We start from the raw sequence: 26540 nt of genomic DNA on the forward strand, positions 1-26540 counted from the left end.
ATAATAAGAAAATCTGCAAAATTAAACCAAACATGCTTCCTATGGCAATCTCTTTGCTCTCAAATATACCCTACAACAGTGAGACTATTGTATAGTTGAATTGAACTATTTAAAATTACATATAATGGTCAATACTAAAAATTAACAAAAAAAAAGTGACCAAACTTGGAATATAAATCTTTGCCTTGGGCAAAGGAGATTACTATAGAGTTTGATAAGAAGGGTGTACTGATATTTAAGACAATCCAGTACTTAGAGATGCTTCCAAAAGTTCACAGAAGTCCTGGTGCTTCTTTTAGAAATGGTTTGTTGAATCCTAGCATGTTCCAGTAACCAGAGCAGAGATAAAAATGCTATTCAGTTGTGATGACAGCTGATGCAGTCTTCATCAGAAACAAAGAACTCAAGGTAAGAGTAGTGATATATATCAAATGGGAAGAGAAGTACATTTATATTTCTATTACAGAGATTTTCATTTTTCCTGTTCCCAATAGCTTAAGCCATACCTGACCTATAATCCTCTTTAACCCTTTCATTATTTCTGAGATTTTCAAGTCTACAGCAACTCTTTTTTGCACATCAAATGAGAATCCCAAGAACACATGCAGAACATTAATACTTTTTCCACAGGTTTCTAAAGTTCAAAAAGGTTTGCCTTATATTTTGCCCTGGGGATATGGAAACGTCTTTCAGAAACTGATGCATATTCACTGGAATGAGGAACTAACGTGGAGCTGATTCCTATGAATTCACCATTTCAGTGGTTTATGGTGGAATTAAGCTCTGTCTCACCATGAAAAGACACATTATTTCTGTGGCTCTTGATGACTTTTAAAAAAACATGAACCTACATGAGAAAGCAAATATAAAAGCATTTTTACATACAGGAGTAGAAAAAGTCCTTAATTAAAAATTCACTTCAATGGATGAACAGAAACAGAAAATATTCTGTCCGAGAGACAGAGAACTGTAATACTCTAACAAGAACACTCCTTCAGTAATATTTCATTTGAATAAGGAAAGGCTAAATAAAAAGTTTAGTATTACATGTATTCTGGTCACTTGTAAAGATGAGCATGAACCCTCAAAATTATATCAGAAATACCCTTGGGACCTGTTTTAGTGGTTGTCTTGGTAGTGCTACGTTAACAGTTGGACTTGATTATCTTAAAGGATTTTTCCAACCTAAATAATTCTGTTCTTGCAGTAACAAAAATGCTCATATAAGAAGAGCATCTGTAAATTCATAGAAACACACCTGTTTCCAAGCACACCTGCACAGCTACATACATTGTTTCTGGCTGAAAGTGTTTTGAGACAGACACCAAAAGTACAAGGTTCTCTTTCATTTAATGAATGGTCCTAATTTGTGAAACTGTTTGAAAGATTGATTTCAATCCACATTTAAAACAGCTCAAGTTGACTCTTCCATTTTCGAATTAATATAGTTAAAGTTTGCTATAAAAGTGGTTTTACAATTGCAGCAACATAAGTGCTCACAGGAGCTTCATCTTTTTGAAGCTGTGGAAGTTCAGACTGATTCTGATAGACTGTAATTAATGTGAAAAACCCCACAGTGACCTCTATGTGCTCCTCTGCTTGGGAGCACATATCGAATCACAGTGCACTTAACTTTAAGATAACCATTATAGCTTCTACAAATCATTAGAAATTTTATTTAACTGAAATTAAATTTGATTCTCATTATTTTCTCACATAGTCAATTATTTTATTTACATTTTTGCAACCAAAAAATTAAAGTCTGTCGTTCTGTCAAGAGACTAATTTCATACCAAAATACATACAAACTAGTATTTTGGGGGAAAACACATTACCTTGTGTTTTTTTTATGTTGCAAATTGGTGCTTACAAAAATTGAAAATTGTCAAAAATCAGTTTTTAACTGAAACATGTCTTGGGGGAGAGATAATGGAGTAATTTGTTTTTTCCCCTTAAACAGCAGTATTTGCAGTTTGTTGATAACTTACAACCAACAGCCTTAAAGCTTCTTCATTGCATTTCATGGTAAAGAAGCACATACACTGTGGAGCTATTTAAGAGACATAACTCCACAAATGCAAAAATAAGTAGTTAATGATAAAATGTGACCTAATCTTCCAAAGATTGTAACAGGAAAGAAAAGCCTAGAGGTTCCCATGATTTCGTTAAGGTTATTTTTTTCTGTTCCAAACAGTTAGTCTGTTTTACCAGAGCAGAAAAGAACAACAAATCTTTGGAAACACTTTAGGATCTCTATTATTTCCCACGTGGAGCAAGACAGAAACCAAAAATCTTGGCCTTTGAAATGGAAGATTTCCCAGAAAGTAAAGATGTGTCTTCACAGTGATCGAGGCCAAAGAAAAACAAACCATCCCAAAACACAAGAAAGATGTTTTTCAGCAGCCAGGGGATCTCAATAAGCCATCAATTCAATATCTGATTCAGGGTTACCTACCTGCTGGATAATTAGGTAAAAGAAGTTAAATGCACTCAAGTGTTTAGTTTTTCTTGACTGGATTGATATTGCTGGAAATTCTGGTTGAAAAATCATAAAAATTAGGAGTGTTCTTGCACCTCAGTCTGGTTCAGTTCTAACATTGCTGGACAGAGTGGTTTGTAGCTGATAAAGGGAAAATGTGTCAGTTTGGAAATAAAAGAACAGCACATTTCTCCAGTAACAGACTCATGCCTGTAGTCCAGGTTGTCTCAAGCTGCATTAGCAACATGTCTGTCTAATACAGGGTGTCTTCTCAAATTTGTTCAGTGATGCCTTACTGAAAGATAACACTGATCCTTGGCTCTGCTAAGTATACAACATGCCAGAGGAATTGACAGCAACTGGAGTCATGGGGCTTAGTTGACTGGGTATTGGTTATTTGCCACAGCATTTGATTTTAGTATTATGCTCAGTGGTTTTTTCCTTTTTTTCTCTCTCTACAAAGATGGCATTTTGTTTCATTTTCTGCTTTAAAAAAATAAGAACTGATTCAATGAGGGAACGGGTTGTAGTTCAGGAGGCAGGGTTGCCAAAAGTGTCATTACTTCACTACCATTTTCACAAATACACTGGATAACAAAAGCTGTAAGTTGGAAGGTGCAAGTCAGTCAGGTATATTCTGCCAATAGGTGACAAAACTGGGAATTGTACTTTCAAGAGAAGAGCATTTGAATGTCTAACACCTGCCACTTTCAAGGTCGTGGTCTTCACAGTGATTCCTGGGTGGCTCAAACACTGCTACAAGGTGCACACCAAGAAGCAGAAGACCAAAGGCTGCCAGACCTCACCTTCTGTTGGCTGCACATGGACTAAGCCATAAATCCCATGCTATTAAAGCAACCATCTGTGGCTAAGCAGGAGACACCTATGGAACTGTATGGACATACCACACACAACCATCTTGTTAGGGAAGACAAAGAGAAGGTTACACCAGAGCAGGTGAGCACCTCTGCAAAAAGATGTTTGTGTAGCTCCGATCTACAAATCACTGATGAATAGAATATTTTCATATGTAGGAAATTCAAGTTTACCTTTAAAACATGTGTCCTGAAGGAACACTCAAACTAAGCTTTTTCCTGAGAAGGAATTACCTCTAAGACTTTAGTATTAGATGCTAGAAATATCTAATACATATGAAGATACAAGTATACATAAATAATGTTTTGAAAAATCTCTATGAATAATTTGATAAAGCTATGCTCCTTTTTACTTAGTCTTTTCACTGATGTCAGTTTAAGAAACAAAGGAAGCAACAGCAACAAGATTTGGGAGAAAAACTGCAAAGTTATCATCATGAAGAACCTACTCCTGTGGACAAAGCCCAATATGCAAGTTCTGATGTGCACTACAACATGGAAATTTGAAGCTTTCAAAGCAAAGACATACATAATAATTATAAAATAAGCGTTGACAGAAACATTTAATTATGACATCCCACATTTAACCTTTGCATACTTGAAAATCTAAGAGTTATACTTCAGGGCAAAAGATGAAATAAAATTATTTCCTCCTTCATTCCAAATAGCACCTGACCAAAGTTCCTCCCTTTCGCAAGACATCAGAGGTCTATTATCTAATGCTGAACAGCTCTATTGAAGTCTACCATACCTGTCTCTTCACAGTCAGTACTGAAATTCTAACACGGTTAGCATTGTTACAAAGAATTATTCTTATGAGTGCCACAGTACTTGGAGGAACATGACAAAATCTTACCGCTACATTTCCATTGCACCCTTGGGACTGGCAAACACCTCCTATTCTGTTGGGAATTAGCACATCATCCCAGCAAGATGGGCCCTTCAAAATAAAACCAAAGCATACAAAGATTACAATTTACTTCATAAATAAACATATAAAGCTTGGTTTTGTTGCTGCTTTTCCTACTCTTGTTTCTTTTAGATTTTAGCTAGACAGTTTTATCATAGTTAAAGTGAGAAATATCACTCAGGTTATATAACAATATTCACCAGTACATCCCAGTCACAAACAGGACATGTGGTGCCTCCATCCTAAGGTCAGTGCTGTGAACAGGCATTGTTAGTAGGTTACATTTTCTCAGCTAAAGACAGGTATTGAGTTAATCATAATTAAAAAGCTACAAAAACTCATTGTCTGGTTTAACGCTGTTTACTCATGGGTCTGCAACTGACTAAGGGGGAAAAGGGAAGAAAGATAACAGCTGGAAGTAGAATATACAATTAGAAAAACTGTAAATAGATTTCTTGGCTATAGATAAAGCCTTTACTTAACTGTAATACAACATAATTAAAATATTAAGTGAGAATTGTTATTAGATTTTTTGATATTTACATGAACTTCAATATTTATCAGTCATTATTAAAGAAACTTAAAAATACCCAACCCCCCACAACAAAACAATATAAAACCCGGAAAAAAATCAGACAAAAAATCCTCATCAAACTTTACAGTGACTTTTTGAATATACATAGTTCATTTATGAGTATATTACCAAGCAAAAAAAAAAGGATGGCAAATAATCAATATTTCAGAACAGCAAAATAATGCAATTAACAGGATGATATATCAAAGAAGAAAAATTATATATATATACCATATATAGGAACATTCATAAAATATTTTGCATCACAAAATATTGCCACTTTTATGCTTTTTCTTTCTATATTAATTTTACACCAATTAATATTTAATTTACGGACAGCAACATTAATATGAGCAATAGATTTGAAGTTTACAGGTATCCACATACATAGTAGAAATGAACAACTAAGGGATAAAAAATGAAAACATTTAGTACTTGGATTACTCAGTGTTTGGGATAGAACCAGTGCCCAGGAAATAGCAGCAAATCTTCATCCAGAGGAGAAATGATGGCAGTCAAGACATTGACCACATTAGTGAAATTAGTGCCTACTTAAAACACAGTTGAATTAGAAAGTAATCCAATGTCACATCTAGATCCAATTCCTTTTAGTTCTTTATCAGGCACTTCAGCATTGTGTGGGCACAGCTGAAATGATTTTAGAATTCTTTTAGTAGTGTGAGCTTAGTTATAAAATGTTGATCCAGCCTATCTAGAAAGTCAAGTAAAACAACTTGGTCTTCACTGAGCTCAACTCTCTAGTGTCATCCAGCTGAAGTGCTGGCATTTGAGATAGGTAAAAAAAAGAGCTTTAACACATGTAAGTTGAGTTGCAGGCAGACATAAGGGGTGATATATCATAGTTTGAGTCCTTGGGTGAACACAACTGGAGTGGAGTTAGTATAAAGTAATAATATTTGATTTTTTTTGGGGGGAGGGGGCATCACCTTGAATTAATGATTTAAAACATTTGAAAAATACAGTTTGTCACCAATTATTCCAGTGAATTTTGACATCTCATGAAGTTTTAGCATTCCAGAAAATTTGTAGGAAGAACAGTAAGGCCACCTTGAGATGCTGCACAAAGAACTACCTTCTTTTAATTGCTTCCAACTCAGTTGTAAAAAATTTTGTTATCAATTATTTGATAATCAATCAAATCAGTTATTTGATGGCCCCCATTTATTTATATTTCCCCATGCCACCAAAGATTGAACAGATCTCTAGCATTCCTTCCACAGCAGTTTACTTTTCAGGAAAGAAAGTAATCTACCTTCCCATTCCTCATATAGGTGCTGTTCCTTATCTTTTACTTTTTATCTTTTAGTAGCTCTTCCAACTCTATTTGGAATATAAGGAACATCACACAGTACACATGACTTACGTGTTGGACCCGCAAATAGGAAGATGATGTCTACAAACTTGTTTAAGTCCTCCTAAATACTTAGTAAAATGCAATTTACTTTGCTGATGGTTACTAAACACCAAGGCAGCATTTTGGTGGAATTACCTATCAGAGCTCCTAGATCTCATTGCTACATATAACATATTTCAAAATCCATCTCATATATAGAAAATCTGAAGGGTTTTTTTCCAGTGCACATCCTTTAATAGTGACATGTGTTAAATTTCAACTGCCATTTCAACAGCAGTTGTAATGTGCATCCCAAGGCCCACAGAGAGGCTTCCAGCAGGTACTTTCTAGGTTCTCCCATACTGAACCCATCTGTTTGCTTCCAAGGATGAACCAGCTGTATGCCTCACTCTTCAAGTCTATGGCAATCACCTAATGGACCTTCTGCTCCTGTTATAGCTTAAATGGACTCAGCAAAAGTTTTTTTCTGCTGCTTGCAAGTAAGAAACTTCAGCGGTTTTGCCCACCAAATTGTAATTTTATATTTAATGTGCTGGAATTATTTTTTTGCTTTCTAGTAGTTAAGTTATCATTGTCAAAGACCAGATCTTCATTAGTAACATTATAAACCAGGTCCCCCTTCTCTTGAAAGTTCTTTGATCAACTTTTCCATAATATAAGCTGATAGCATCCAGAAGTTTACTCTTGGGATTGTGATTTGACATGATACTTACACAGTTTACATTAAAGTAATTTAAATATCCCATTATGACAGTTTTTCCTACACTTTCAAACTTTTGCTTGCTATCACTATCTGGTCACACAGTTGTTATAGGGAGTCATAATTTTCCTCCTTTTGAGGCCTGGAATTTTAATTCGTAAGGATGACATCTAACTCACTGACTTTATAAAGACAACCAAGACTAACAAGTTAATGTTTGATTAACATCTATACTTCTTCTTTTGTAGTCATATTTATTAACACACTTTTATCAAAATACTTATTTTTCCATATTTGAGGAATTCAATAGTTGTTTTTTCTTTTAGTTTTGGCTAATCCTTACATGATTTCCATTTGGGAAGAGGATACTAAAAAAAAGGATGAGTAATAAGAAGCAAATGTGCTTTATAAAACTTGGGATCTAAGAAGGGATGGGGATAGGGTAGAACACTCATTTAAATAAAAAAAAACCCAGAAACACACTTACTCAAACCCCAAGAAAAGTCTTTCTTTTTTTTTTTTTTTTTTTAATCTGGTACTGGTAACACAGGACAATGATTTTTCCTGTTTCTTCATCCTTGTGTGATTAATAGGAGACTCTCAAAGTTAATGATGCTACACCAGCATATACACAAAAAATAGTCACACCAAGACACACACCAAGTTAATTTAAATGAGTGTGTAGAAGCAGTTCCACAGGTATGCTATCAGCTCTGGTACTAATTATCTTGATTTTATAAGAAGAAAATATTTCAAACTAAATGTCTTAGAGGAATTGGTGTTTTACTTCACTGAAGTTATTTCAGGTGAAAACTTCCCAAATATTCATTAGTTTGCAGGTCTGGGTATACAGTCACAAAAAGGTAAGAAGGTATATTAATTCTCAAACTAGGAAAAAACCCCACAATATCCACAGGATCATTTATAAGGCTGAGGGTCTATAAAAATGCATTTTCAAAAGAAACCAAAAAGGGATGAATTTATGCAATGTTGACTACCATTAGAATTAACCACTACAAGTAACACTATATCAGGTCCAAATATGCTTTGTATGAGAATACATTAATTAACAGTAAAAACAATAATAGGAATTTTGCAGTCACCCTTAAGTACTTATTTCCAAGGGAAAGCTAATGTACTACATGGCTTGATATGAACTTGCAGTGCTCTCTCTCTGCAATAATTTCCTCATGACATTTCTCAAGCACACAAGACTACTTTGCACACAAAGCACCTCACTATTTGAAATAAAAATGTCATCATTTACTAAAAGCATGTTAGAGCATATACACAGGGAACTAGGAGCACAGTTTCATGTTATCAGCAACTATCAACTGTTCACTCACACTGTAGCTAAGAACTTCCTATTTTTCCCTTCATAAAACCCCCCACAATGTTAATCACTTCTTTAACTCTTATGATGGGCATAAAACCTATAAAAAAGTCAGATGCATTTAACTCTTTTGGTAATATTAACCAGACCCAGCTTTAAGTCAACAGTGGTATCTTTTCTTTCTGTTTTAGCAAAAGTTAGATCAAGTTCCTAAGGCACAAGACAGCATTGATTCAGCTGGAATTATAGACCTACAGAATATAAAGGGTTTCAGCCAGTTTAGCATTGATGAGTGGAGAGAAAAAAAGTAATAAAACAATAAACCCCAATCAACCAGAGCGCCCCTATTCCACACCTCATTTTCCAAATTAGTAAGAGGAAAAATCTCCTTTTCCACATCTGTTCTTGGCATTCTTCATGGCCATATTTTATTATTAATGCTAATCTAACACACTTTCAAAAGATTTAGTGTGCTTGAAAATTTTAGTTTTCCACCTTCAAAACAAAAATAGAAGAAAAGACATTTGTCCTTGAAAAACACAGTGCATTCAAAATGTTAATGTTTCTGTAGCGACAGTACTACTAAATGTCATTGCTATAATTGCGTCAAAACACAATTAGGAATTCTGGCAAGATAAACACTTTGAAATGCAATTTTTGTATCCTTCTTTCTTGAGTCTAAGAAAAGCTTGTCAACCTGCAGGCCAGCCAATCACTTGTGGTGTTATAACACTGCAGGCTCTAGTGTTTGTAATTATTAGTTCGCATTAATCAGGAACATACTGTGAGAGGAACAAAGCCTTCTGATTGCGAGATTAACGCAACTGCCCCTCTTGTACCCAGCCAAATGGCTCACAGAGAAAGCTCTGCATTGAAATAAACACATCAGAGAAGGCTTTTCCGGTGTATAAGTGGGAAAATGACAGAATAAAGAAAGAAATAGAAAGAACACCACTGAATAGAAAAAGTCATATCAAATGTACTTGAGTACTTCCCAAATAAGTAGGTATGAAAATTTCTCTGCCTTTAGCATGTGGCAGTTGTTCCTTTCCTTTTTGAGGGGGAAGACAGGAAAAAAAGTTGGTGAATATTGAATCTTGAAATGAAAGTCCTATGCAGCATATGAAGAACAGGGAGGTTTGAGATGTTTTTCCAATGTATGAGGGAAGTACTGGAAGTCTGTGTACATTCCAGTAGTACGTTGTACTGATGCCTAGTACAGAGGGCAGTACAGTACACTCTGCTCTCAGCGCCTCTTTATCCTGTAGCCGAGATCCAGTTTTCTATTGTAGAACCAAAACTAAATTTTCATCAGAAACATCCCAAAAAAAAATTTTAAAAACTTAAAAAAATCCCCCAAACCAGAAATACCATCTAGACATCTTGGATGACAAATTATTCAAAACGTGGCTGCTGACAGAACTGTTGACCTGTGAAGTCAGGGAAAGGTCAGAAGCAGAGGTCAGCAATAGAAACCAGTGATTCATCAAACACTCTGACTCACTTAAAAGGCTGGAAACTGTCCATGTATTCAGTACTTTGTATTTTCCCCACTTTATATTCCCCTCTAGTGAACAATATGCAGCAGAATATCATTAAAACACACCTTTGTACCTGCTACTATGTACATAAGAAACATAAATCATTAAAATGTTGAGCAAATGACTCAACCAAGGAAAAACTATTAATGCAGAAGGATTTTTGAAGCTATGTAAGAAATAATTTCAGGTCTTCAGAGACTAAAATTCAGCATTCGGGACACAGGAGAAATGTTAAATCTGATGCAAATCATGCAAACATTCAGGCTTCTCTGCAAAGTTATGGCTACTGACTTGTCTGTGTGAGAGTATTTGAAGACCTATACATTGTATAGGGAACCTCAGCATGATTTCAGGATCTTGAGACAGTAAGACAAAAAAAACCTCCCAAAATACAAGGATTACTAAATAAAATTTATTTCCTTTTTGCCACTCTAACAGCAGTATCCACACCAGGCTAACACAATTCACTGCTTCCAATGCCAGTACAGGTGGACAACTCAGCCTCCCAAACACAGCAGGAACCAAGATATATCCTAATGGTAAGCATGTATTTCTTCTATGAGAAAAGACTTAAAGAATTAGAAGTTTTTTCAGCCTGGAGAAGTGAAGACTTATGGGTGATCTAAATACAGCCTTTCACCACCTTAAGGGAACTTACAGGAAAGATGGATGGGGACTTTTTTACAAGAGCATGTAGTGACGGGACAAGGGGGAATGGCTTCAAGCTAAAAGACAGTAGGTTTAGATTCAGTATGAGAAAATAATTCCTTACTAGGAGGGTAGTGAGGCACTGGAACAGGTTGCCTATAGATATTGTGGATGCCCCTTCCCTGGAAATGTTCAGCGCCAGATTGGAAGGGGTACTGAGGGGCACTGGTTTAGTGCAAGGTGTCCTAGCCCATGGCAGGGGGCCAAATGATCTTTAACGTCCCTTCCAACCAAACTTATTCTATGATTTCTACTAAATGCTTAAATATTATACAGATATTATCTTTTCCCCAAGTAAAACTATGAACCACAGCAACCAATCTAGCACAAAATGCATTTCTCCAAATCCCCCAAGCCCCACCTATCAGCGTCCCTCACGAGAAAGAGAAGATAAAAATAGTTTATAAACGAGGTTACTATTGAACTAGCCAGGAAGTTCTTGCTTGTCTTTTACAGATGTTCTGCTTAAAACACTTGAAAATTTATTATGGTAGATAATCTATTGAATGGAAAACCTGTCAGATTGGCAACTTTTAGGACCAAAATAATTTGCTTAACATGAAGGCAGGGGTAATTAAAGTTTACCTACAACTTATGCAGACCTACAAAGACCATTACCAGCAGGGAGAGATTGATTTTTGTTCCAAAGCTATGTAATTTTTTTTTTATTTTTGACAAGACTGATACAAACTGACTAGCACATGGGGACACATTATTGCAGGTAAAGCTAACTAACTTACTGTGGACTGACTTTGACAAGCAATCTCCCATACAGCAGGGAGCAAAGTATAGAGAAAGACTACCAAATGAATCTTTGGGTTTGTTTTAAAGAGGTTTGTGATGTAGGACTGGGAAGACTGGAGTTAACTGGTCAGTCTAAACAGCATATTAAAGAATCCATCAGAAGGAATGTTCTTATTATTATTGACTTTGGTTATTAGACCAAATCAATAAAGCACATGGATAGCTTTGCTTATATGAGAAACAGTACTGAAGAGAAGTCAATCACATGCTTTAAGTCTTTGTGGGGACTGAAGCTACTGGTTTGATTTATAGTAGGATCTTAGAGATGAAATTTTCCTTTAAGAGTGACCAGCCTAATTATTAAATTGACAGTTCTATGTCAATAGTTATAACTCTTCCAAAATTAAGTAGCAGACAATTAGACGAACTGCTCACAGGCATGTAATTATGAACATTTCCTGCATGGTAGTTATTTAAATGAAACATGAGAGGATCACATCTGTAACTGAAAATGTAGGTAAGTATAGTAAAAATAATCATGTTGTTTTATTGATCATTGCTTTTTCTTTCTTGACACAGGTTTCTTTGTTAAAAATAAAAAAAAGAACAAAAGAAAACACAAGAATGAGATATTTTTCTTTCATACTATTTATAGTACAATGATGCACAAGAGTCATCCTGCTGGACCTCAAAGAAATAATGAAGGCTCATAAAAGACACCCAAGATAAAGGGCTGCAGATTCATCTCTTCATTTACAATATTTTATAGCATGTATTGTGTTACCAGCACAAACACTTTCTTATATAAGCAAAATAAAATTATTCAAAGTGTGCCTTTGGTTAGTCCTTCCCAGCAAAAAGGGGTAAAAAAGAGAATAAAGATAGTACAAATACAGCTGCAGCTGAAAAATTGAACAACATAGTCCTGCTGCTGCTCTAAACTTTAGTTGTGAATGAAACAGAGCCATAAGAACGAGTGGATGTAAAGCCTCCTAAACCGAACAACCAAACTTTATTCAAATAATCTGTCAGACTAATGATTTCTAATCTATAAATGCTTTCTATCTAGATGGCATTAAATATCTTTTCAAGGCTGAAAGAAGAAAAGAGAACCAGAGAAAACACCAGTAATTGTCTAAACACCTGTAATTCTCTAAACATGCCACGTACTTGCTGTGTCCATTGAAATGATAACATTAAAAAAAATAAACTAAAATCCACAGTCACAAGTTTTAACACCAGCAGATCTCACTGCGGTCAGTGTAACCAGGAACAGACTAAAGCCCTCTGGTTTCAGATGCTGTTTGTGCTGTGATGACTTTTCAGGGATTCTTCCACAGGGGAGCAGGCAGAGGACAGGGAGCTAATGGACAGAAGAAATCAAAACTTAAAAGACCCATCCCTGTTTTTAATTCAGCTGGGATGTGCTCACGGTTATTTGAGCCACAACTTTCAACACACGAAAAATAGCACATTTGAGGACTTTTGGCTGGGATCAGAAAGTGCAAAGGCTGTTTTGTTTCTCTACCTAAAATACTCCTCCTGTTCTCATTCTTTCCCCTTCTAAGTCACAATTACAAGCTGTAAAAGCTGTCAGAACTTGGATTAAATTTACTGTGTGCCTCAGCTTTTCCTGAAGTGGCAGCTGCCTGCAGCAGATGGATTTTGTCCCACAGGACTCTCTGGGCAGAGAAGAGCAGCCCAGCACCAGTGGGTGCTCCATGCAGGGCTACTGGGGGATGCTGGGGCCCAATCAGAGCCCCTGGGGCGCTGACAGACTTGGCACAATTTTGAAAGAGAAGTGATTAGCACAAGGATAGATTATTAGTTATCTACAAGTCAGAGAGCTCCAGAGGAGCAGCAGAGAAGTGTCAGCCATTCAGAGTTGAAGCACTTTCAGGATCAAGCAGGAAAGCCTCATGTCTTTCAGCTCTCCAGAAATGGGCAGTAGCATTAACATTCAGTAAAAATATTTTAAATTCAGTATGAAACCATGAAACTGATGCTGGAATTCATGATAAACCAGCATTGCACTGAACTTTCTATTTCTTAAGGCAAATCTCTCAGAACAGAGTAGGTGAAGAAATGCTTTCTGTGTGAAGGTATTTTTTTACCAGTCACAACTATAATCACATGTCAAATATGAAACAATTTAATCTAAAAGCTTTGAGCTATCTCGGGGTCGGCTGCTTGTTCTCTGCCCCCGAGGTGAGTTGGGTGGTCCAGGGAGCGACCCCAGGCTCTGAAGAATGAGACTGGACTCTCTGTTGTTCGGTCTTCAGGTTGTTTATTAAGTCTTATCTACAAAATTTTCTCCCTGGCAGACAGAGGTCTGACCAGCAAGGCAGCCACGACGCTCTCTGTCCGCTCCCAAGGCTGCGCCATCTCTTATACCACAAATTACGTATATCATATTTACCTTTACCTCCCAATACCTATCACCCATGTTGGACAGTGCACCCCTTCCCTAAACCAATCCCTGAGTGCCAACATCACAGCAGAAGATGGAGAACAAGAAGAAGAAGGAAGAAGGATGAGACACGCCTTGTTCCCTCCATCTTGTCCCCATTACCTTTATACAAAAATTTTTAAAACTTATATTTTCACCCTGTGTACACCTTATAAAAACACCCTTTAAACCTGTGACACCTTCCAGCCCTCATACCAAACTGGCAATTCATTTGCAGGATCAAAATCCAGCCACCAAGTGTTCCGGGCATCATGCCAGATCTCCGAGCCCCCTGACGGGGTTTCGGCTCTCGACGTGGTCTCGGGGGACTCCTCACATCCGAAGTGATGTGCAGAGTTCCCACAAGCTACAGAAACATTTAAGCAACTCCATACATTTTAGTCAGAAAAGATTATGCCAGTCCTGCAATTTGGATACTTCACAAGCTACATCTGCATGGGAAATATATGGACTAAATGAAGTAGTACACGAAAATAAAAAATCTAAGCTAAGCCAATATACAAGTCAAGGTCTGCAGTTAACATATTGCTAATAATGCCAACTAGACACCTTGCAATTAAACTAATATGAGTTGAAGTTAAACAAAGGCAATAAACCAAAGACATAAAATCCAAGACTCATGAATATTGCGCAGTAATAATTTAATGCAGATGTAATAATTGCATGTCAGATCATTACATTTGAAATATATTTTTGACTAGGATGAAAAAGCTAAAAATCTTTTGGCAGAGAGACAAAGCTGGAGCATTTCCAGTGTAGGCAATACTTAGAGAAGCCCTCAGCCTATCGATTCACATCTGCAAGGCACCATTAGACATGTCCAGAGACAACCATTCATTCAAATACCTGGGCATGGTAAATCCACATGGAATGGATACTGCCTTTAGCTATATGTTCCTGGCATTCCCTTTCCTTCTCTGAGCTGTCATCTACTGCTTCCTTATTTCTGCTCTTTCTACTTTGTCCAAAAGATCTCACTCCCATTCCTGTGGCAAGACCCACACCCACCCCAAAGATACTACATACATCTTAAAAATACCCCATCTAATCAATCACAAAACCAAACAAAGCCCAAAATGCCAAACAAACAAAACAGCCCCCCACCCCAGAATCCATTCCACATTTTACTAAGAATAAATTTCTCAAACAATCAGTAAATCTAAAGGGCCACTAGGAAGAAACTCGCTTCATAAGGTGTTCAAACATTTTTTCACTTACTGCGGTTATATAAAACTGTAAAATCAAGATTACACACTACAGTATCTGAGGAAAATAGATTGCTATATCATCCATTTTTGATTTTACACATAATCAGAAACCCTGAAAGACAAAACCACATCCATTTCAGCAAGAATATTTCAATCTTCCAAAAGGAAAGGTTATAGGATATCAAATGCTCTTATTTTTCTAAAAAGGAGAACTAAACAAAAATATTGTCTTTGATTTTTTTCTGAATTCTATAATTACTGTAAACTTTACATATGCATCAACGTATTCACAAACAAAAATATCTTTATTTTAGCTATTAAGAAATACAGTCAACCCTGTATCAAGTGCATTGTTCAGATTCATTTGAGAAGCACTTAAGATTACGCTGCATGCATGGTGGTTTTAGAGTTTGGTTTTTTCCCTAAAACATGATCCTGCTACCACACATACAAGAAAATATGTTTCTTTAACCATTTTACACGAGAACATAACTAAAGAATTAAGATTGTTCCAGGCAGTTCAGGATCCTGCCTTTGCCATCAAGATACTGCACATATAGAAGGAGCTGATCCAAACCCCTCACTGAATCATGGCATTCTTTAGGTTGCAAGGGCCCTTTTAAGCCCATCTACTCCAACCTCCCTGCAATAAACAGTGACAACTTCAACTAGATCAGGTTGCTCAGAGCCTCATCCAATCTGACCTTGAATGTTTCCAGGGATGAGGCATACACCACCTCTCTGGCAGCCTGTTCCAGCATCTCACCACCCACATTGTGGGAAACACTTCCTTATTTCCAATCTAAATGTGCCCTCTCTTCCAGGTAAAACCATTACCCCTGCCCTGTCATGTCCACCTCCTACTTCCAAGCCCCCTTTAAGCATTGAAAGGCCACAACCCTGTCTCCCTGGAGCCTTCTCATCTTCAGGCTGAAAAACTTCATCTCTCTCAGCCTGTCTTTCAAGAAGAGGTGCTCCAGCCCTCACACCATTTTTGCGGCATAACCTATCATATTAACACAGATATATTCCTATAATCTAGTATCCAATTTCCCAATCTTTTCTTCTCCTAAAGCAGTGCTTTAAAAACACCTCAGTCATTTTTCCATTTTATCTTTCCGTGTATGAATCTTGAATTATTTTGAATTATTCCTGACTTATTTTCTACAGATTGGCACAACCAGAAAATAAATTAAGCCCATCTTTATGGTTTTCACAAAAATCAGTGAAAAGGTGAATGAACTCCAGCTAAAGGACATTTGAAATGAACTCTCCCATTTTCTAACAGAAGCTCTTGAGGTCCCTGCATAACAGTAAAGGGTGTCCCAACACCTGAATTTTGTAAGAACTTTGCCTAGTTTGTCCATACAAAGTGATCTCTGCAGATGCCTTGCCCAATAAGCCTTTGAAGAATATTAAGCTGGAGAAATGCCTCATTTCTTTATACCTGCTCTGAATAATTTATATAATTCTAGGAGCTGATTTTCTTAACTAAGAGGAATTTGGAGCATAAGCATTGACTTCTCCTGTGATTCAGTGTTCTGAAGGGACACCCATCAGGCTCAAAGGGCAACACAGCAGGACATCACTGGGATAACTCAACCCCACACCCACCCTGTTCCAGGCTCAGCTGGGCTTTTCTAGGTTTAGCTTTTGATTTCCTTCCACACAAAAGAGTCAGATATACTCTGCTACAAAATTATTAACTCTCTGGTACACAGAGTATCAGAACAGATGGTACATGAGAATCTACTTCAGAAGTATTAGAAAGTATAGAAATAAGTTACTTTAAAAGGTATCAGAATATTTTGAATATCCTGCAATCAGGTTATTTTGAAATGCATAATTCAGGACAGATCAGCTAGAAGCTACGTAAGACATCATTTAATTTCACAGTGAAGTTCAGATTTCCACTGAATTCTGAACAGCCTGAGTAGAAGATTTTAGTTTTGTAGACAGGATATCTGTACTTAATTTACAAAGGTTATGACTTGCATTCAAATTACTGAACCCATTTCAGGCTAAGACCACCTGTTAAAACCAAGTATGCTAATCATTTCAGAAAAGAGTAGGCCCTCAGACATAAAATCAGGGTACTTCTACACTGGAATGACAGTCATTTCAGACTTATTTGCATTTCCATAGACTTTAATACATTTCATTCTGAAGACAGAGCTCCTTTTTATTGCAATCTCATTCAGTATCTCTTTTGTCACATGGAAAGAAAACAGATACATTATTTAAATGTTTGGCATTTTATAATAACATTTTAACCATCACTGTGACTGTTTTCCTTGCTTATGGCTCAGTGTAAACCGTGACAACAGATAAAATTGATTAACTGGAATTAAAATTATGATTAATTCACAGTTCAGTGCCTATGGCAGTGGTCTAATCAGTACTTTTTATTTATTTGTCATCATCAGGCTTAGCTATAACAAATTCAGTTATGATAATGAAAAGGATCTAGAACTAGCACTTTAACCAGAACATAGATGTAGAGTACGATACATATTAGTAAACCAGGCAGAACTTCCTCAAATACACACACACTAGCACAACTGCTCTTTATAGCTCTGTTCCACTGTTCCAGGTCTCACATATTTCTCTGAGACTCAGTCTCTATATGAGGCACAAGCTGTTCATCTTTATTGCAAGTTTTGGTCTGGTCTGAACAGACACTACATCTCCAGAGCAACTAATAGCCCAGAATGGCAACTCTGCAAACAAGATAATTATAATCTAAGGCAGTGCCTTCTCTTCACAAAGATAAAGCATGTGTAAGCCCATCACCTCTGTAGAGTGCAGTCTGTACACAAGAAATCTTAGGGGATTATCTCCTTGTTGCAAAAATTGATACCAGATACTACAGAGTGAACAACTCTGATGAAAACCAAAAGGGTCTAATGCATTGAATCTGTTTTGGATAAGAGGGAAATAAAGTAATTCATCATCACCTTTTTTACCTTCATCCCTTAAGTTGGGGGTTTTTTTACTTGTCTATACCTAGAATTTATAAAAAAAGCTACCAAAAGGGATGCCACTCAAAGTTTGAATCTTTTGGTGGGGAGGGAGGAATAAGAGGAGAAGCAAATCAAAAAAGGATTTAATGTCTCTTTTCATAGCTTCACGGATGAGGAATGCCAGTAAGAGTAAAATAAAAAATCAGGAAAATAGTACATAATAAATACAAAAACTCTTAAATACATTAATAAGAGTGCTATTTTACACATCAGTGTTATGCTATCCTCCTTTTAATTCATGCCAATATGCTTCCATCAATTCCTTTTGTACAATTTCCAAATTATCAATAGAAGAGCACAAGTTTTCCCTCATAAAACTTCTACAATTTTCCACAGTGATGAACATAAAAAAAAGTTTTGACATTACTGAGTATTTAGACTACACTCAGATCTTAAAAAAAATTTAAAAAACCAAATAAATCCAAAACAATTTACACCTTAAAATTTTAAGCAAAACAAAAGACACACACTCATGCTCTCCAGTTTCTGAGCTGTTTCCTGCTAAATTCTTCCAAGCTTCCTTCGGCAATTTTTTTTTTAAATAAGTTTTATTCTCTAGTGCATTGGTGCTCCCACCACATGGACTATAGCTGGACATTTATGCATGCCATCTATTCACAGGCATTTAATTACACTGTGCAAATATCCACGCACTGCACTGGACAAATTCCCATTGGGTATAAGCCCTTTGAGGTACAGTGTTGCAAAAGCTGAGAAGAAAATTCTATTACAAACAGGAAAGAGAAGACTGCAATTTTGTAGTAATCAAATAATTGTATTGGAGAAAGTGTTTGTAGTCCAATATCTAACAGGAATAGTCAGGATTTGAAAAAGAGTTTTCTATTCAGAGTTCTCACTCGCCTACTGAGTGGCTGTATTAATGAGACTTTCTCTCTTGGCCCACCATTTTCTAAATCCATAATATACTAATCTTCCTCATATTGCCTCGGAGTTATTGAGAAATCTTTACTTTTAAATTTAGCATAACTTATAATTTAGCATTAAACTAAAAAAAATATTAATAAGAGCATTGATTTAGAGATAAAAGTTATTACAGCAATGAAACTTGAAGTAGTCCTACTGGTTCTTGTTATAAAATTATATTTTCCAATGAAATTGGAAGAAGGATTTGTTCTCTAGTCAGATCTTAAAAAAAATTCCTCAATCAGTATTTTCTGGTACTTTAATTTTTAATTTTAGTTCTCTTCAGCAGACTTAGAGATTTTTTTTCTGAGCTTAAAAGGAAGCAGTTTCCCCTAGTGTAATAGGAAATACAATCCCCTCTTTTACAATCATGGTTTGCAATTAACTTCTCATCTTTAATGTAAGAATAGAATTTATCAACTCATGCATTGTCACTTTTGTCTAATTATGCTGTATGATCACAGAAAATACACTGCATTACAAAAAATACGCACATGTTGGTAGGTGTCCATGCATCCACCATTTTAAAGCATTTCCTTGGAAAGCCTTCTCAAGGTGGGAGGGGAAACAACAGCAGCAACAACAAAAAAGAAAAAATACAACCAAATCCCCAGCCCTTAATAGCTCATTTATAGATGTTTTATGTTTTCCATTATAGCAATCTCCATTATCTCATATTGATATGCATATGTCAGCTGCATTCAGCCTTGTCTCACTTGTCATAAAAGCAATGACCTTTCAAACACTTTCCCAGCCTTCCTTTAAAAAAAATAACCGCAAACATGCATGTGAATGTCAGTGAAGTGGAAAATTAGCCTTTTGAAAAAAGTAAACCATCCTCCCCACCGTATTAAGGAAACTGTTGGTCTGACCAACAACAAGGATACTGAGCTACATCAGGCTGATTTCACAAAAAAAGTCCTTGACATTGCGAACGTTTGCCTTGCGTACAGGTCCCAGAGCCAAACCACCATCTGGAAGAGATTTGAACTACCATCCAGAGGCATTTCAGGATCTGAACCAAAAGGTTTACAGCACTACAATCCAGTTAATTCTATTGCTTCTAATTCCAGCTGGACTTAAAGTCTTATCTCTGCACTCCAGGCCTTCAGATACAGCCTATCACAGTAACACCAATTCCCAGAGAATTCAACTCCATGACCCAAGTGAGATTAAATCCCTGCAGATAGCCCAAGTAAATGGCTCATAACTCGTTTCTGTCACTTTCACTAATGCCTTTGTACCATGAAAGAAACCAGCAAAGGTGTAAATATCTACAAATTATTAACTGCACTTTTTCTCTTGACTCGTATCAGCGATTCCAGTCCTCTGGTTCCTGCTGAGAACATCACAGATATTTACTGGCTGAACTTTCTCTTTAAATACTGCACTAATCAGCTGCTGAATATTTGTACTCTATACCTGAGTGTTGCTATTTTTGTTTAAACACACACACAGACAGAGAAATATAAATAAATAGAGAAACATCAAGAAGAGCTACATCTTTGATATAAGTTGGATTTAAACTCCCTCAAGTCAGGTAATCCTGCAGCACATCTTGTGTTAAGTAGTCTTACCCAAAAGAAAGCAGATGTAAGCTGAAAGGGAGCATTTCAAGACGTGACGTATTTAGTTTCTATTTATGAGGACACATTTATTTTAATGAACTGAAGACACAAGTCCCAGATATTCCTTTAGGATACATAAAATAAAAAGGTAATTATCTTCTTAAATACTGTAGATTAATAAAGAGACATTCCTGTGCAATGCAAAGCCTGAATAAAAACCTGCAGCACAAACCTGAGTGGTACTCAGAGATAGCTGTTTTTGAACAAAGGTACCAGTTTTGTTTATTTTTTATTTCATGTTTTACTTTTGTTTTTTGGTGTTTGTTTTTTTTTTCCCAGAGAAGGACTTCGGAGGTGCACAAGAAGAAGGAAATAAAGAAGGGATAATAAACAGAACAGCTTCCCAAAGCAACTCCCAGAATTAGAAAGAAATATGTTCTATTAGGACATTTCTAAAGATTGCAGTAGGAAAAAAAAGCCAAACCAGAAACATTCAAGTGTCTGGATTTTGCAATTCCAGGCTTATGAAGTTCCATCTGTCCAGAACACTGCAGAGAAATAGGTAAGACAGAGAAAAAAAAATCAGCTACCAGAAGCATTGCTGTTTTCTTTCCAGCATAAGAAAGGGACCCTAAAAAAGCCTTTGGACGCAGTAGATGTCCACCATTAAACTTCATCATTGCACAAGACTAAGAAAACTCTCTCCAGTACTTTCAGCAGTTTCCCTTCAATACTGAGGCAGAACACAGGCCCAGGAGCACCCCCCAGCAGGTGAGCAGCATTACCACTAACAGTTGTCCATGTCAGATGCAGCTGTGTCCCAAACCAGAGGGTGGCAGCCAGCTGGGGGCACTGGGCAGGGCTGTTGGGGAGCCCTTGCTGAGTGCTAGAGCTACAGGACAAAGGCTTGGCCCTGAGTGCTGAGAGAGCACCTGGATCCACGTGCAGTCTAGGCAGAAAAACTCATCTTCAGGCTAATGCAGGGAACAGCTGAGGCAGTCAAGAGCTGGGGTCAGAAGCTCTGGACTCTGTAAATGTGAATGGCTACTCTTAAGTCACATCCTTGCTGATGGAGAACAGGGAACATGGGCAATGGACACACTGGTTAGTCACATCTGTATTTTTAATCAGATACTGGGGGTGCCAGCATTATTGCTGGGAAGATGCACACAAAACCTCTTTTCTGGAAGTAAGGTCAGACACTATATCCTCAGCTGTTCTCAGTGCTCTCACCTAAATTGGTAAAAGCAGTTATATGAAGATTATTCAGAATTAAAAAAAAAAGCCACAAAGGAAGCACTTTCTGTTTAACAGTTAAAGCAGCCAAGGAAGACAAAACTGTTAATGGCTCATTTGAGTACCTTTAAGTAAAAAAGGACATTGTGCCTATCCAAACCCAAGGAAGTTAGATCTGCAGGTTTACTCAGCAAAAGGGAAATTACTCAGTGTCAGCGAGGCAGGTTATTTGGTTAAAACCAAATAAAACCAACTCATATTTGCTTTTAATATGAAAATGAGGAGAAATCCTAGCCAGCACAGCTCAGTCAGTTTACCAATAGTAAGATTGTGACCATACGCTAAAAGACAGAAAGCCTTGATAATCTTTGTGGCACATAATAAATTACCATAATAAAGGTACAAAACTGGCCTTGATTTTTAATAATCTCTATATTATAACTCACAGTACACAGATCCTAAGAAAACCCTGAACATCCATCAGCATTCTACATATTTTGTTTCACCTGAAGTAAGCTTTGTAATTCTGAACAAGGTAAATGACATGAAGGATTTGCCCAGCTGAGACTGTCTTTATTTGACTTCAATAATATTTATGCAAACTAGCAACTTTTTTATTGCTATTTATCCACAATACTGAAGCTACTAAGCATGTTAAGCATATTTCTACTTCCTGCTTACCCTGTTTAAGTGACACCAATGAATGAGGCAATTTTTTTCCTACATTAACACTGTTTGTCTATATTGAGACGAGAGGTTCAGGCTCAAAAATTTTAGACATAGCACCACTTAGTTTTGGAGGGGTTATGCAACTATGATGGCAAAGACCCACTATGAAAATTGTGATGCACCAGTAAGTCACAGCTCCAGTGACATTCTAACTTCTATCTTTGAAAGCCTGGTCCAGAGGCACCTTCAGTGGCATTTATTTAACTAAATATAGACATTTATGTGTGAGCAAGATTGCCTATGTTCTCTTTATAATGGAGAAAGATACATAGTTTCAGAGTTGGATCACCTTATTCTCAAGTAAATGTCTAGCACAGGTCAGATGATTTGTGTCCTGAAATTGTCTATTCCTTTTTACCACAACATAGAGTGAACTCCAACATGAATATCTGTGTGATAAATGTTTAAGTTTAGGTGAGGGTAATCTATTTCTTACTGATACTCAGATGGAAGAGAACTAGTTTTGCTTTGCTGGTTTTGATATAATAATTATTGAAGAGTTATTTTTTCATTAAAACAACGGCTGGTATTAATTATTTGTACCTCTTCAGGAGAAATTAAGTCAGGGAAAATCTGATTCATAATGAAAGGGGCTTATAGCAGTGACATGTCTTTAGCACACATTCAAACAGCAAATAAAGAAACAATTGTTTGAATTGTAATAGAGGCTTATTAAATAAGGCATAATAATTGGAATGAAGAGTGACATTACCAACATAGAGGAAAATGTCTGATGTGTCTAGACTTACCCAAATCCCCTTGGCCACAATGCTAAGTACAGAGATTAGGTGAGCAATACGCATCTGAAGACAGAAGTAAGCAGAGGCTGGCAAGAAATCTCCAATCAGAAATGTTTTCAAAACTGAATAAAAAGTATGTTTGTGTGGGTCAGAATTAGATGCTTACATGTCTGCTAATGTTCAATTTGAAAAATAACCAGTAATTAGCATTTTTTCTGCCTAAAGGATAAGTGAAATTGACAGCTAAAAGAGGAGTTTGCTTCCTGGTTTTTTGCTTCATGAAAATGTTGAAAATATTGATCTGAAATCAGAGTGATCAAATCATTACAACTATATTATTGAGCATCTAGTTAAGGCTGAAAGAACATTTATTTTATAACATTTCAGTTAGATGTTGTATTTTAAAGAGAACCCTGAAATTTGATTCCCTGTGGATAGTTTCCATTCTTACTTTGCTACCTGGCTAACATTTTCATATGACGATGCTTTTTTTTAAATTTAAGATGATAAAACTCTTGCCTTCTAATTAATGACAATAGCTTGAACAAAATTAAAAAGGGATATAATGTTTGGGCTTTCTTGCATGTAATTACATGCCAGAATACTATAAGCTAAATCGATGAATACATCAAATGCCAGGGTAGCATGATCATCAATCAATCTCTAGATTACTAACACACTTCAATTCATTGATAATGTGCATTATAAATGCACATTAATGAGATTGAAATAAGCAACAAGCAGATCCTAGCACAACTTGGACAACAGTAAAGCTGAGTTTTCCTCTTTTACCTAGATTTATATGGCTCCTCACAGCTGAAGGTAGGGAGCCATGGAGAATTTTTGTTGTTAATAAGTATTATGTACAAGACTAGTATACATCCTGTTTTTCTTGATCCTTAATTACACCTCTGTAATGACATAAGGATCCCTCTTTATTTGAGCAGGTGTATGTATTTAATTCCTGGAAGAGGTCACACTAGCTCAGCAACCCGCTGTCACAGCAGTCCAGCTGCTTAGCCAAGTCAGAATGTATTGCTGTGGCAAGGCAGAGAAGGATTTAAGCTTTCAGAGAAGTGGAGGAAAGCTGAGTCCAGCCTCATTAGACTTTATCTCAAATAGGAAGCAAAGAAATAAAGGGCCCTCATAAAAGGACACTTTAGGTATCCCAGGGAAAAAACTTCTCATGAGAAAAATTAAATTTGGAGATTTGTACTTTTTATCTTTTGCTTTTAGCAAAGCTGGCAGTGATTCTAACAATACCAAAGGCTTAAGATTATGCTCTACACAAAAGAAGGACACGAGTTTAATTTTACTCATTTTTTAGTCTGTAATAAAAAGTACCAGGATCTTTGACAACAAAGAGAGGAGTGTCACTTTGCACTTTCAAAACAGCTTGCCATTTTTAACAGCAGAACATACTTTATCCCAAAGTACATTCTTCTAGAAATGAATCTGGAATATTGCTTAAGTATCATACTGAACAGCTCATCTATAATTGATATACTTTTTTATTATTTTTAATATTATTAAAATATTTTCCTTAGAGAAACAGTTTGTGTTTTTTTATCTCTGTAATTTTTGGCTCCAGTCTTCAGTCCTTAATCACTAGTACAAGACATTATGATTTGACACGAACAAAATGAAAATCAGAGTTATGCACAAAGCTCAGAATAAATGTTAAAATGTACTGCCAGTCCACAGACTGGATATGAATTGTGTCTTTGCAGAGCTTTGCATTTCAAAGCCTTGTAAAAAAAGCAATTCTGAGACCTTGCTGAGTGCAGATCACATTTTTAGATACCTAACCTAAAAGAGGACTTAAAGGTCATCAAGCCTGATTACATTCTGTTCAATACAATAAAGTGCAGCCATGTGTAAATTCTTATTGAGCAAATTATGAGTGATTCATGGCAGACTTTTCATTAGAATGTAATGTCTCCTTTGCTGTAAAGTCAACATTATGATCTACAGTTACTTCTTAGAGATATTTCTATTAAACAGGAGGAGAGATGTTTTTATTCGTACCATTTTTATCTGCATGCAGTAAATCTGATAGCAAAGTTACATTCAAAACAGCCTATCCCTCTGCCATTTCAAAGCTCTCAATCACAAATTTTACAGGAAGGCTTGTTTTTTACAATATCTAAAAACTTTGCTATTATCCCTAGTATTTGTTTTGTCAAGGTAGGATTATCATAAACAAATACAAATTCTTCTAACTTGCTTAAGCACAACTTTCTGTCAATCTGCATCCATATTTTTCCCTCTGTGATCATCACAGCCCTCTATTTACTTCTTAAAGGTTACAGAAAAATATCCTTGGCTGCTTTTAGAAGATAGCCACTTCAAAGACTCTTTTGAAAATGAACAGCCTTTAACAATGTTTGATACTAAGCCAGAAAATGGCATGGACTAAGTAACAGAGAGGGAATGCTTAAGTTAGCACTGTGGGAAATAAATGCCAAAAATCCAGTTTATCACTCAAATGAAATTCTCTTTTCCCCAAATAACTCTCTGCTTCACATATGCATATAGCCAAAACCCTTCAGTGATGATAGCCACAAAAATTCATATTTGAAACCCTGTTCTCAACATATCAACTACTTCTTGCTTCAGTACTCAGAAATTTTACTGTTTGGGGTCAGATGGGGGGACTGGAGCTTATGATGAGCTGCTGGATCTGGAATTTGGCATTGAAAATGTCTGGATGTTTGGTTTACAGATCTGAATGAGCAAGCTATGCTTCTCTTCAGAAGAAAGAGAGCAGATGCTGCACCCAGTCATCTGCTGTTGGTTGAGCACCAGGCAAGAACATAGCACTATGTTTCTAAATTTGAGTGTGTCTTGGATTGGAAAAACAGGAAAAGCTTAAAAAAATAAAAAGAAGAAAAATAAAAAAAGATAATTCCTTTTTTTTTTTGTTTCAAAAGACTGCCATTAACAGAAGAGAGAAAATTATTAAAGACCATTACTGCATAACTACCATGAAAAGAAGCTTTTAAAGAAAATAAGGCAATATAAGGGAAAGAAATGGGATAGCTTTATGTTCCCATTGGGTTTTGGGATAGCTTTATTCTGTAACTTAAATAGATTGCAAATATTTACCTCAAGAGAAACATAAATTCAAATTATTTATTTTTAAAAAAGGCACAATTAAGTAATTTCCACAAAGAATCTCCTACAAGACAGTTAACTAGAGGTTATAATTATAAATTTCAAAATAAAGTATTTTAAGGGTTTCAAGAGATAATTTTGTCTTTGTTTGCATGCTGGAGGGAAGCATGACCGTAACAAACTGTGTCTGAAAACATTTATGTCACACATTATCATACTAGATGAGAATGTGAGATGACTAAAGTGAGAATCCCAAGTGGAATATTTCCAGATCTTTCTAGTTCTG

General features: G+C 36.3%; 1 protein-coding gene across 1 annotated transcript in view; it reads right to left on the reverse strand.

The window, feature by feature from the left end:
* PRKN (parkin RBR E3 ubiquitin protein ligase) overlaps positions 1-26540 on the reverse strand; it is a 674960-nt gene that overhangs the window by 370695 nt on the left and 277725 nt on the right. The window contains exon 5 of the mRNA XM_030945351.1: positions 4211-4294. Coding sequence (XP_030801211.1) covers positions 4211-4294 — 84 coding nt within the window. The remainder of the gene's footprint in view (positions 1-4210; positions 4295-26540) is intronic.

The sequence above is a fragment of the Camarhynchus parvulus genome, chromosome 3 (assembly GCF_901933205.1).
Source record: "Camarhynchus parvulus chromosome 3, STF_HiC, whole genome shotgun sequence".
NCBI classification, from domain to species: Eukaryota; Metazoa; Chordata; class Aves; order Passeriformes; family Thraupidae; genus Camarhynchus; species Camarhynchus parvulus.